The 12,998-nt window shown below is 47.3% G+C and overlaps 1 protein-coding gene across 1 annotated transcript in view; it reads right to left on the reverse strand.

The window, feature by feature from the left end:
- The window catches only part of MTHFD1 (methylenetetrahydrofolate dehydrogenase, cyclohydrolase and formyltetrahydrofolate synthetase 1), a 61,724-nt gene that overhangs the window by 28,356 nt on the left and 20,370 nt on the right, over positions 1–12,998 (reverse strand). The window contains exons 3-12 of the mRNA XM_084791620.1: positions 12,336–12,395; positions 11,887–11,940; positions 11,593–11,729; positions 11,374–11,474; positions 8,609–8,745; positions 7,467–7,578; positions 3,153–3,280; positions 2,720–2,817; positions 2,363–2,536; positions 858–994 (exon numbers count right to left, since the gene is read on the reverse strand). Of these exons, the coding sequence (XP_084647746.1) occupies positions 858–994; positions 2,363–2,536; positions 2,720–2,817; positions 3,153–3,280; positions 7,467–7,578; positions 8,609–8,745; positions 11,374–11,474; positions 11,593–11,729; positions 11,887–11,940; positions 12,336–12,395 (1,138 nt within the window). The remainder of the gene's footprint in view (positions 1–857; positions 995–2,362; positions 2,537–2,719; positions 2,818–3,152; positions 3,281–7,466; positions 7,579–8,608; positions 8,746–11,373; positions 11,475–11,592; positions 11,730–11,886; positions 11,941–12,335; positions 12,396–12,998) is intronic.

Below are 12,998 nucleotides of genomic sequence, written 5' to 3' on the forward strand. Positions count from 1 at the left end.
CACCTCCCATCCATAATCCATAAATACGCGCTAATGTTTTCCATCTCTCCCATCCACATCGATCGGGCCATGTGCTCTCTCCCTAACCCATCGCAGTGGTCCTGCTCCTCCTCCGGTGCCTGTCCTTCCTTCCTTCTTTCTCCCAAGACCCTTTTCTCCCCAAACCCGATAACCTTTGCCATGCTCTTACCTTCCTCTGGCCCTGCCCGGGTATTGGCTTTTCTTTATCAGTCATACAGAGAGGCAAGGTTAAACAGCAATGCTTGGGGTACGTGACAGTCTTCCCGTAAACAGTAAGAATCTCGAGGGGCAAGCAATTAACAAACAGGAAGCACCAGACCACGCTGCAACATGGCGCCTTTAACCAAGTTCCCAGTAAAGTCCCATTGCTGCTGTCATACAAGGTGATGACATCATCCCATGTGAGAGGAGAGAGTGGCGTACACACAAAGGGATTAGCACTATACCCAGCACAAAGCATACAATAGACGAATGCAGGCTTTTCCTTTGTCCAACAGAGAGACCTCTGGGGGCATGGGGGGAGGGGAGGAGGGGCTGGTCTGCTTCAGTGTAAAGCCTGGACCAGTAGCTGTGACTTCCTTTACTGTGACAGTGGAGTGAATATCAGTGCCCTTTGAACTCCATTGGACACATCCCCAAGAACGCGTATGTCAAAAGTGACACGGCTTGAGGTAACAACAAAAGCCTCCCTCAAATGCATCACGATACAAATGTCTGAAGCAAATATCCCAGCTATCTATAAACACGCTGAAGCCCCCATAAGCATCCATGGGAAAAGCCGGCGTGGGGGGGACTAAAGAAAGGCAGGGCAGGCAGGTCCCTCTGGCCACAAGTACCTTTTATTCCAAAGGTGGGGCCCTGGGAAGGCTGCCGCACACAGGCGAAAACATTCTGGTGCAGGTGGGCGCCGAGGGCTTGCACCAGCCCGATTGTGGTGGTGCTCTTCCCTTCTCCCAGGGGTGTTGGAGTTATTCTTCAAGAAAGCAAAAGACAGTCACTTTCACTGCACACTCTAGAGATCAATGGCTACTCTAAATAACAGGAACAAGGGACTAGAGAGACGGCCCAGTGGCTAGGGGCACTTGCTGCTCTCGGAGGACCGAGTTCAAATCCCAGAGCCCACGTATATAACAAGCCACCTAAGCTTGCAGCTCAGAGCACTGGCTGTTTTTCCAAAGGTCCTGAGTTCAATTCCCAGAAACCACATGGTGGCAATGACCATCTATAATGAGATCTGGTGCCCTCTTCTGGCCTGCAGGTGTACATGCATTCAAAACACTGGCACTTAATAAATCTTTAAAAAAAAAAAAAGCCTTGAGAGATCTTTTCTAAGAATCCTAATTGTAATTTTCAAAAACATTAAGAACAAAAAATGGGGTCTACCATATGGCTCCATAGTCTCAAAGATTTACCCTAAGCTCCATCTAGAACTTATATAAAGGTGGCATGAAAGAACCAACTACAAAATTGTCCTTCCAGTCCCACACTTGCAGCCCTACATGCATGTATCACTTATGTACACAATAATAAATACAATTTTAAAGAACTTTAGCTCTACTCACTATAAGAAATATAGCTGGCACTTCAGCATGATATCCCATGATTTTATGTCTTTAAAAAAAAATTTACGGGAAGAAAATTTTTTTTACAGCGGGGCGGTGGTGGCCCACGCCTTTAATCCCAGCACTTGGGAGGCAGAGGCAAGGCGGATCACTGTGAGTTCGAGGCCAGCCTGGTCTACAAAGCAAGTCTAGGATACTCAAGGCTACACAAAGAAACTCTGCCTTGGAAAACCAAAATAAATAAATAAATAAATAATTTACATTAATTTTTATTTTATGTGTATGGGGGGGTGGGTTTGCCTGGAGGTGCACTACGGAGGCCAGAAGAGGGCATCAGATTCCTCAGGACTGGAGTTAGAGACAGCTGTGAGCCATCACTCAGGTGCTGGGAATCAAACCTGGGGCTTCTGGAAAAGCAGCCAGTGCTCTTAATCACTGAGCCATCCCCTCAGCCCTCTCCCTCCCTTTGAAAAATACTTGTTTTTATTTTATGTGTATGAGTGTTTTGCCTGCGTGCATGTTAAGTGCACCACATGCGTGCCCAGTGCCCACAGAGGCCAGACAAGGCCATCAGAACCCCTGGAATCAATCTCCTGGGGTCTGTGGGCACCCACACTCACATAAATTAAAAATAAGACCTTAAGATGATGACAACAACAACAACAACAACAACAACAACAACAACAAAAGACTGAGCTAATACACCTGTGCAAACGCCGCTACTGGTGCTAATGGGGTGCCTGAATGTGAAGGCTCTGGCGGCAACCAGACATACGTACCCGGTCACCACCACGTATTTCCCGTCGGGCTGGTGCTTCAGGCGGTCCAGTGCTGACAGCAAGACTTTGGCCTTTGTTTCCCCGTATAATTCCACCTCCTCTGTGAGGAGGCCAATTTCTCGGGCCAGGTTACCTATGAGCTTCGGTTTGCAAGACCGTGATATAGCAATGTCACTTTAAAAACACAAGGGCGGGGGTCAGTCTTTAGCCGCTGCATTTAATTAGTCACATGCTAGTAACACCCTCTGTTCACCCCAACCACCGGCGCTGTCAGCAGCAGCACACATGGGCCCGCGGTACCTGGCAGTTAAACCCTAACCAGCCACAAAGCTCCGACCGAGAACACTTCCATCTCACCTCGGGACAGGCGTCTGGAGGCTCAGCTTGTTATACTGAATTGTCCACTTTCCCGGCTTAAAGGTCTGCAGGAAACGCTGTGCGCTCTCCACTGTGCTCTGGGGGAAGTGACAGGAACGGAGGGAGAAGAGGTGAGCAGTTTAACTCCACACGTCAGTTCCTAGCGCTGGTGGCTACAGTTCTGTCCAACTGAAACCTCAGCTGGATGTACATGAGGAGGCGGCGCGCTTTAAGGCCGTTGTCTCCCCCACACCAGCAGGTGTGTAGCCGGTCGGTGGATTTCTACTGCAGTTCTAAGTTCCAAAGAAGGGCGCTGCCTCTGCTACTAGTATGAGATAGCATTTCTTTGTTCTCTTGCTCTTCTTTCTTCAATCTGTGCCTAACTTCCGGTAGGAAGGTCTTTAGAACAATCACAGAACTGTCTACACCGTACCTGCATCAGCATGGCCACAGTCATGGGTCCCACCCCACCGGGGACAGGCGTGATAAAGCTCGCCCTCTCCTTGGCCTCGTTGTATGCCACATCACCCACAACTTTCCTTCCATTTGGTTTTGTATCATCTGGGTCAGAAGAGAGAGAGAGACAGAGAAAAAAAAAAATCAAAGTCTCAGAGTCACAATAATGTCGGCCACCCCCAACTTCAGTGATTAATTACGATGGTTTGGTTCCCCATCCCACAAAAGATCTATGTAAAATTTAAGAGTGCATTACTCCTGTATGGCTTGAGTGTCTACTTCCCCCACACGTGTGCTAGATAGATGGCAGGTGTTCCCTGTTTTTTAGGGGGGAAAATTATATTAACTGAAAAACCTCATAATATGTGAAAGTGGCAAGAAAAGAAAATTAAAACAATTTAAAAATAAATAAAATAAGCACTTTTGAAAAGGGGCTTTTCAGATCCCAGAGAATACTTTTGTAGTCCCTCCGGTGATAAACAAAATGTTTCTTATTCTTAAAACTGACGACCTTTTAAAATGTTAATTTGCCAAGGCCTACAAAGGACATTTTTTTTTTTTTAGGTACACAAAGCTCCAACTATGTCACAGCTGCCAGATACGGTTTCTACAGCAACTGTCAGCAGTTAGTGAGCTCCAGACAGGAGCCGGAGGAACAATTCAACAGCCGGTTCCAAAGGCTGAGCAGTTACTTAAATGCTTGCTCAAGGCAAAGAATATAATTGCACTTCCCTTAAAAGGACCAGAGGCACAAATCTCATCGGCAAAGAAGAGCTATTCAAGGGAACAGACTCGGTGATACACCATTGCGCACTCACACAAAGCACATCCTACACTCTGATCGGGTGCACTTCCGGGAGATGCTGGGGGACGGGCCTAGACCTTGAAACATTAAAGTTCCCGGGGAAGATCCGGTAGAATCTTAGCCACATTGCCAGTTCTCTTTGGGCATGTCGCTACATCAAAGAGGAAGTTTTCAGATGCAGCCAAAACCAAAACCAAAACAACCCAGAACCAAGAGGCTGTGTCTCTAGGATGAGCCCTTTCGCTAAGTGTCCTCTGCCCATTGGAGGCTCCGCATTGAACAAAACTGCAAAGGCCTGACACACAGCTGCTCAGAATGTTGAGGTTACTGAAGAGGATAAAGTGGCAAAACAGTCTCGGTGGAGTCCTCAGAGCCACTTCAGAATGCCAAGGGGGCGGGAAGGAGAGGTCAGAGAACAAAAGCTGGGCTATGCAAACCTCACAGCCCCGGTCAGGTCCCCAGAACCTGTGTGAGAAGCTGGATGCACCTGTAATCCAGGGATACAGGAGGGCAGCATACACACCCCAAACACCAGAGGGCTGACTTATTAATTACCTGCTGACCCAAGGACCCGAGCCTCACAGACACTGTGTGCTCAGCAGGGAAAGCGACCACTTATCAGCCTGGTTATCCTTTCCTAGCCCGAGACTTTCTTTCAATGGAAAGTTCTAAGCATGAAATTCAGCTGAGTTTGGCTCTGACATTTAGTTTGGAGACTACTAACTAATTACAGAGGCCAGTACAGAAGCTATTATCCTGGGTGAGTAGAGACTGGGTCTGGGTGTGATGGGGAACTCTGTCCTTTCTTTTCATATCCCTTCTAAATAAAACATTAGCACTTCTCAAATTATCTTTACTGGTAAACCAAGCGGGGAACATCACATTCACCAGTTCTGGCCAATACTCTGCTCACTCCACTGGATTCCTAAAAAATATTCTTTTGAGGTGACTGGAGATGTGGCTCAGTGGTGAAGCATTTGCCCAGAATGTGCAAAGTCCTGAGTTTGATTCCTGGGCACTGCAAATCAAAATTTAAAAACAACTGGAAAAATATATACATTAATGTGCATTAATTCATTCCTAATCTGTAAAGTGATTTATTCCTTTTTATCTATCTATCTCTCAGCTTTTTTTTTTTCTTTCTTTGGAGACAGGGTTTCTCTATGTAGCCTTGGCTGTCCTGGAATTCCCTCTGTAGATCAGGCTGGCCTCAGACTCACAGAGATTCACCTGCCTCTGCCTCCTGAGTGCTGAGATTAAAGGTGTGTGCCACCACTGCACAGCTCAATTTTTATTTTTCTAGTAAGATAAAGCCCAGAGTCTTGTGCAAGCTAAGCTGTTCTACCACTGAGACTCAAGCAAACAATTTAAAAAATATAAACTAAGAAGTAGCCTAGGGATAGACTAGATTGCTTCATCAAATGAAGATATTCAAAGATCACTCTTTGGGTCTTGAAGCCTACCTCTGGCGTGTAACCACATGATTCTACCATTCCCGTCCAGCCTTACTGGTATTTATGTGCCTATATGCCTAGGGCCAGTGAAAATATGGATGACCACCCATAGTGTTTTCATCTCTACATGAGAAATCAATATTTATGCCAAAGTTTCAGACACATCTAAATCTTGACCCATGTTCTCAAACATCGTTTCATTTTATTATTTCCAATAAATAAATACATATCTCCTTTACCCTGAGCTAATAAGGATTGATTGGATCCAGGGTTTGGTACAGCTAGGCAACTCTACCACTGAGCTGCACTCCCTTTTCTTTTCTATCTCATGTCTTTTTTTTTTTTTTTTAATGCCCATAGTAGTTTATGATCCAGAGATGAGGGGATGTGAGCCAACTGAGCTTAATGTCACATTGCAAGTGTTCACAGTGGGGAGATGCAGGGAGCAACTTCTTCCACACCCGTTAGATAATTACACCCAGAAAATGAGCGATCAATTATGACCTACTGTCTTAAAAGCGAGGCCGAGTGGGAGGGAGGTTAGAAACGGTGAGAACTTGACAGTGACTAATGCTCCTGGCAGCTCACTGTCTGCATTTTAAACTTCAGATGGGAAGGGAGAAAAAAAAAAAAAAAAGAAAGAAAGAAAGAAATCCTTGCTGCAACAGCTCAACAGAGCTAGTGTCAGAAGGCAGCGCGGAGACTCTGAGAGTTGACTGTGGAGCCCCCAAGGGGCATAAGACACACCCAAAAGGCCAAGTTCTGTGGGACTGGAGCTAGGGAGAGAAGGATTCTCAGGAGACAAAGATCATGGCAGGATGAGCAGGATCAGATATGGTTTAGGAAGAACTGGCATGGAGGAACTGAAGAAGCTATTTCGAGTCCAAATTCAGAGAAGTGTGATTGCTGCTGCAGGTCAATGGGAGAGCACTTGCCTGCCGTGCACAAGGCCCTGGGCTTGATTCCCACAACCATAAAAACGAATGAATGAATAAATGATAAATAGCTAAGAGGAGTTCATAACTGGGCCATACTCTGTCATGGAGCCTAAGGCCTGCCATAGTGTTCAATGCACAGAAGTAGCTACTAAATTAGTAACTGTTTTTATATATATATACACAGTATAGATGATACATACATGCATGCTATTCTTGAAGATTACTTTTGAAAGAACAACCTGCTGTACAGACAAGAGATGGCTCAGTGGGTAAAACACTCACCACCAAATTTAATGGCATAAGTTCAAATCCAGTAAGTGGAGGTTACCAAGAGACTAACAGGCAAGTAGTTGGTTGGCATGGAAACAGGCAACAAAGTGATGATAGTTCCTGTCCCAGGTAGGAAGAAGTGGGACAGAGAGAGAAGGATGGCACAAGAGTTCATCAAGCCACTCAAGATGGCAAACAATTTAAAATGCATTAACTGCCCAAGCGTGGTGATGTACGCCTTTAATCCTAGTACCTTGGAGGCAAAGGCAGGCAGATCTCTGGGAGTTCGGGGCCAGCCTGATCTATACGAGTTCCAGGCCAGCCAGGACTAAAGTGAGACTGTGCCTCAAAAACAAACAAACAAACAAACAAACAAACAACCCCATTGACTATTTAGGGGTTTTCCACTTAACATTTTTGGCCCCAGTTGACCATGAGTAACTGAAACCAGGGGAAGCAAGATCATAATAAGGAAAGAATAGTGTTAAAATAAAGGTGACAGCTCTATACAGATGAAGGTAGAAGAGAAGCCAGGTGAGGTCCTGCACATCTGTAATCCCACACTCAAGAGCCTGGTCCAGGACAGTCTTGTATCCAAGGCCAGGATTGGCTACAGGAAGGGATCTCGTCTCAAACAAGCAAGCAAGCATTGATGTGCCTGCGCCTCTTCCACTCTCTCTGCACTAAGTCAACTCCAGTAGGACACTGGAGAGTCATACCTCTGACCCCAGAGAGGACAGCCCACAAACGACAGTTCCTCACCCACTAACAAAGCCAGGCACTTGATAGAAAGGAGTTGAGGCTCTCTCCCCAGCACCACTCACCTGGGACATAGTTGATGCCACAGTCTATGACCACAGCCCCAGGCTTGATCCACTCCCCTTTCACCATCTCAGGCTGTCCCGTCGCAACCACCAGAATGTCTCCTTTATTTACCTAGGGAAGGGAAGGGAGCCAGACTTCAGAAGTTAAATAATCCAACACACACACATGCGCACTCACACACGCATATACACAGATGTGCACACACATACAAACGCGTGCGCACACATGTACACGCACACACGCATATACAGAAAGGCAAAAAATCCTGAGCTGTGGTATTAAATTTTTAGTCATCAACAACACTTTCAGGGATACTGGGTAAAGCCTCAAATGCAAACCACAGAGCTCCTGTTGGCCCATCCACCCCGTGCTCAATTCTATACCCACCAGAAGCCCCCTGTCGCTAGGTGTTTTCCCTAACAAGAAAGCCAATGGGGCTGGAAGGAGCACAGGTTTGGAGCCACTGACTCAGGACAACACTTCTGGTGACGTAACCCTCTTTTATGGAATGCAAGTGCTACCACCTTCACCACGGAACAGTTTGAGACTATTAAAGAGGGGGGATGCCAGGCCCGTATCTTGTTCTCTGCCCCCACACACAACTATGCTGCCAACAGGGATACAGCCACGTGAACATGTGTGTACTCAAAAATCCAAGGTAAGGATCAAGAACACGCTGCTGGGGCTAAGGATGGAGCTCAGCGGTAAAACACTGCCTACTATAAGGGGTTCAGCCCCAGCACTGCAACTATAACAGCAATAACAAGAATGAAATAACAGAACAGATGAAGCTGTCCACTGCTCAACCTCTCCTGGAGCACCTCCACCCCAAGGCCAACAATACTGTCATGCCTGGGAGGTTTGTACATGACGTAATTCCACTGTACTGCTAAACCCTGTCTGACACAGGGCGTACTAGTGTAGGAAGTATATGGTCAGAACGTCAGAAAGATCTGGATAACTCTTAGCAACTTTGTGATTTGAATGTGTTCCTTCCTCTTCAAGAACGAGACAAGAAACAAAGCACAGTTGCTAGAGTTAAGTGAAATGCACGCACGCACGCACGCAGGCAGACAGGCACGCACGCACGCACGCACGCAGGCAAGCACACCAGCCGCCTACTCTACCCTGGACCTCCTACCTCCTTGTCCAGATGGGCAGTCTTGGAGTGGCAGGTGGTCACCGTGGCATTGTTCCATAGAAGCAGGTCGTGCATGGGAGCACCAACTATTTTACTCCGCCCAACCACGACCGCGTGCCTTCCGGCAATCTGCATCCCTGGAAGAGAAGCTGGCACGCATCAGAAATGGGGAAACAGCAGCTGTCCTTCACACGCCACCCGAATGGAAAACAGAGGCGCAGTGCACAGAAGCAGATTCTTTGCAAACGGAAATCCTAAGATCGCTCCTTTGCCGATCACATTCTCAGTAGCAGCCTCAGACTGGGACTTCCGCACTGTCCTTCCTGCAGTGGGGTCTGGAGATCTGCTTAGGCCAAGATCTGTTCACTGAGTCATAGGGAGTGGGAAGAGATCCTACACTTAAAAAAAGAAATCTCGACATACAGCTAACAGCCATATGGATGTAGTTATCAGATTAAACTACATGGGCAAAACAGTCATGAAAACTATGGCGTATGGAATAGGGTCAGAGCAAAGGAGGAAATTAGATTACTATCAATAAGGCTTTCCAAATTCGGTGAGCTGTTTCTCATCCAAAGTTCTCTCTGGCTTAGGGCCTGAAGCACAGGGTTATTTGCAGAGAAGTGACAAGGAGAACTGTGACAGGAAAGCCTTTTAGCTGACTCAGCACCTATGCTTCTGACACTGTATCAACACCCCCTAACTCCCGCCCCGGGCTAGGGACCAAATCCAAGGCCTCACACGGGCTAGGCCTGGGCTCCTCCACTGAACGACACCCTGAAGCTTGTTTTCATTTTGAGACGCTAAGTTGCCTGGGCTGCGCGTGAACACTCTCTACAGCTCAGGCGGGCCTTGAACTCATGGTCCTGCCTCAGCCACCACCAGGCCCAGCCTACTAATGTGCTTTTTAGAGGTGAAACCTGATGTCCCACAGAGGTGACAAGTGCTCTGTTTCACCCCATGGCCTATGACATGCAGTCCATGCGTGTCCGGCGTGAGGACGGAGCAGGGTTGGGGCTTCACGGTGCTATCAGGAGGGGCCTGAAAAGGAGCTGCCCACACAGAAGGAAGCAGAGCAGTTGGGAGAACTCTGCCCGGCAGCTCAACCCACCCCATCAAGGCTGAAAAGCTCTGAACCCTTGCTTGAGACAGCTTGAGATTTCAATAATACCCTCTCGCTTACCCCCTTCCCCTTTCCCCTATGCCTGTAACTGAGGAGGACCTCCTCCCCCTGTATATGCTCATAGAGTATCAAGTCTCTTCTTGGTAGCCTGCTAACCTTTTCGAGGCAAGTTCTTACATAGTCCAGGATGGCCTCAAGTTAATCAATTTCACCAGAAGGCCAGGGCTTGGAGGATGTTAACAGCATGGCTATTTATAGAAGATTTGAAGTCCTCACAGTTTGAACCGATTAGCAAGAACAGTGCCGCGCTGGAGGTGTGGCTCAGCTGTAAAGCAGCTGACTAGCCTGCTGGAGCCCCTGGGTTTCATCCTCAGCACTGTCAGTCAGTCAATCAATCAATCAATCAATCAATCAATGGATGATAGCTTATTGTACTACTTAGGACTCAGCAAAGATCTGAAGCTACCTTAAGGCAACAGAAGCTTCATCTTTGAGACACTGGGGAGCCACAGGTGTAGTAGCTCATGGGGTTCATTTCTAGAAAGCCGTAATAATCATTGGCTAAACACACTGAAGAATATCAACTGTACGTTGGAACTGTCATAGCTGCGCCAAGGTTTCTGGCTTGACCTTTGCTGGCCAACAACAGACAACTTTCATTGCTGACACAGGCTAAACGCCTCAACTTGAAGCTTCTGACCTACTTCTTCCTAACAGGACTTGCTTCCTTGCAGAGAAGAATCTCTGATAAAAGTATTCATAACGAAACTAAAACACGAAGGTGCCTGCTATGTAACAAAGTGACTAGGGTGACTGTTCGTGAGATCCGTTCCAGCCATCGGCCTGGTCTTGGAATCACAGTAGACCTGGTGCTGGTCCCAGGGACAGGGACCCACCACTTTGCTCACTTTTGTATGACAGATCTGAATTCTTCTTGCCCCTTAGGATTCCCACCCTCACCCAAAACAAATCGCTCTCAATGCACATCACCCTGGGTTCAAATCTTGGTTCTGTTATCTCTTGGACAAAAGTTATCTCTCTGGTCTTTTGTCTGCTTGCTTATTTTTGCTTTTAGTGCAGGGGGCTGAGTCTCTCAGTCCTTGGTTCGAGGCAAGTTCTTTTTATTTCTTTTTCTTTTAATTCATTCATATTACATCTCAATTGTTATCCCATCCCTTGTATCCTCCCATTTCTCCCTCCTGCTTTCCCCCTACTCCCCTCCCTTATGACTGTGACTGAGGGGGACCTCCCCCCCCCTGTATGCTCATAGAGTATCAAGTCTCTTCTTGGTAGCCTGCTATCCTTCTCAAGGCAAGTTTTTACATAGCCCAGGATAGCCTCAAATTCATGATCCTTCTGCCTCTGCCTTCCAAGTACTGGGACTGTGGGTGTTTTTGCAAGTACACCGGTCCTGAGCCTGTTTTCTGTTAAACATGTTAAACAACAGCATGTATACTCTAAAAGCTGGGGAGAAAACCAAGCACCTTCTTCAGTGTTTTATTTGTTTGTTTGTTTTGTTTTTTTGTTTTTCTGTGAATTGCGACCACTTCCCTACAGCCCACCTCCTTCGCACTGCTGCATAACTAGAAGGCTCTTTCTTGGGAAACGGCGCCTTCCCGTTGCTGGTTTTGCTCATCCTCACCTGTTTCTTTGATGAGTTCCAAGCACCCTTTGGGCGTGCACGGAATGAAGCAGTCACTTAGGTCGCCTCTGGCAAGTTTCCCAGCGTTGATGCTAGTCAACCTAAACCAAAGTTGTCAAATTAAGGCAGAAGGAAGGAGGCCTCTGTCCTTCAGAAACAAAAGTGCTATGTTTCCAGAACAGAAGCACCGTCTACACAAACCCGGTGGGCAGCACTCACCCATCCACGTCCTTCTCAGGTGCGATGGCGTTGATGACTGCTTCCGTGTTAATGGGATTCTCTGAATCTAAAGGTAGCTGCACTATGAACCCATGCACGGTGGAGTCCTCATTCAAGGAGATGACATGCTTTAACACCTAGAAGTGGCGCCACATTTAATGTGTATGTTTCACAGATGCTGAAGGGGGGAACGTGAGGGCTGTGAGGAAAGAACCTGGAGATCTCCTGGCCCCTAAGGTTCAGCCAAAGCAAGCAGGCAGGGAGGCACCTCACCAGGCTCACTCATGCTCTCACCTCAGACTCCGTCGACGTTCTCGGTAATTTAATGTGAGTGGCTTTGATCCCAATCTGCAGAAACAGACACAAGAAACAGCCAAATGCTAAGAGAGACTGAGACCTGGGCCCTATTCCCTGCCAGGACTATGACTAAAACAAAGGACTGTCCGGCGCCATCTGGCCTCCGCGCGCGGAGAAGAATCCGCCCACCCTGTCATTCACTTGTTACTATCGCACTCAACACCATTCCACGTCCACTCACCTGGCTCTCTGGGGAGAAAACCATCAAGCACACAGGGGAAATCCGGCTGTGCTAGGACACCTGACTCTGACCTGCCCAGTGGTTAAATTACAGCCTGCTGGCGGCAGTTAGCTTGGTGGGGAGGGGCACACGGGGCAAGGGGTTACCAACAGTCCCTTGGCGGGGTCGTGAGGAAGGATGCCAGCCTTGGTACTTGGGGCTTTACCTCTTCAGCAGCCTTCAGCTTCACATTTATATAAAGATTGGAATCATCCCTGTTGCCAACCTAGAATAATAAACAGATGCAAGTCAGACAGTTAGGGAAAGGCAGAGTGTACGGAGAAACTTCTGCAATTAATCAGACAGGAAAAGGCAAAGTGTACGGAGAAACTTCTGCAACTTTAGTTTGGATAAAATGAATATTTGAGTCATGTTACTATTAATGAAAAGAACTTTTATGGAAGACAAAGGAAGCTGGGGGGTGGGAGCAGGGCTGAGGGTGCAGACTCTGTACCCTCTAACTTGGTTCCCACAAGCCATTGACAATGCCAAAAGAAAGAAGCAATGATATGACCCTGTAATTTCAAGCTACTCAGAAGGCTGAAAGACAGTTGCTTAAACCCACCAGACAATGGCCAGCCTAGGCAACAAGGATAACCCATCCTTAAAAACAAACACAAACAAAAAGATATGTGGCTGTTACTGCTCCGGAGGTGCACTGTAAACAAGGCAAGGGAGCTCCAGGCCACCCTAAATGTGAGATTACTTCAAATAGGACAGCGACTGAAATTGAGAAATTATCCGTAGTCCAGAAAGACACAGAGAGGCAGAAGTACCCAAGGCACGGTCCACCCACTCTCCTACCCACAGAGGCAGTGGGAAATGCTCA

The sequence above is a fragment of the Acomys minous genome (assembly GCF_964271855.1).
Source record: "Acomys minous genome assembly, chromosome: 8".
NCBI classification, from domain to species: domain Eukaryota; kingdom Metazoa; phylum Chordata; class Mammalia; order Rodentia; family Muridae; genus Acomys; species Acomys minous.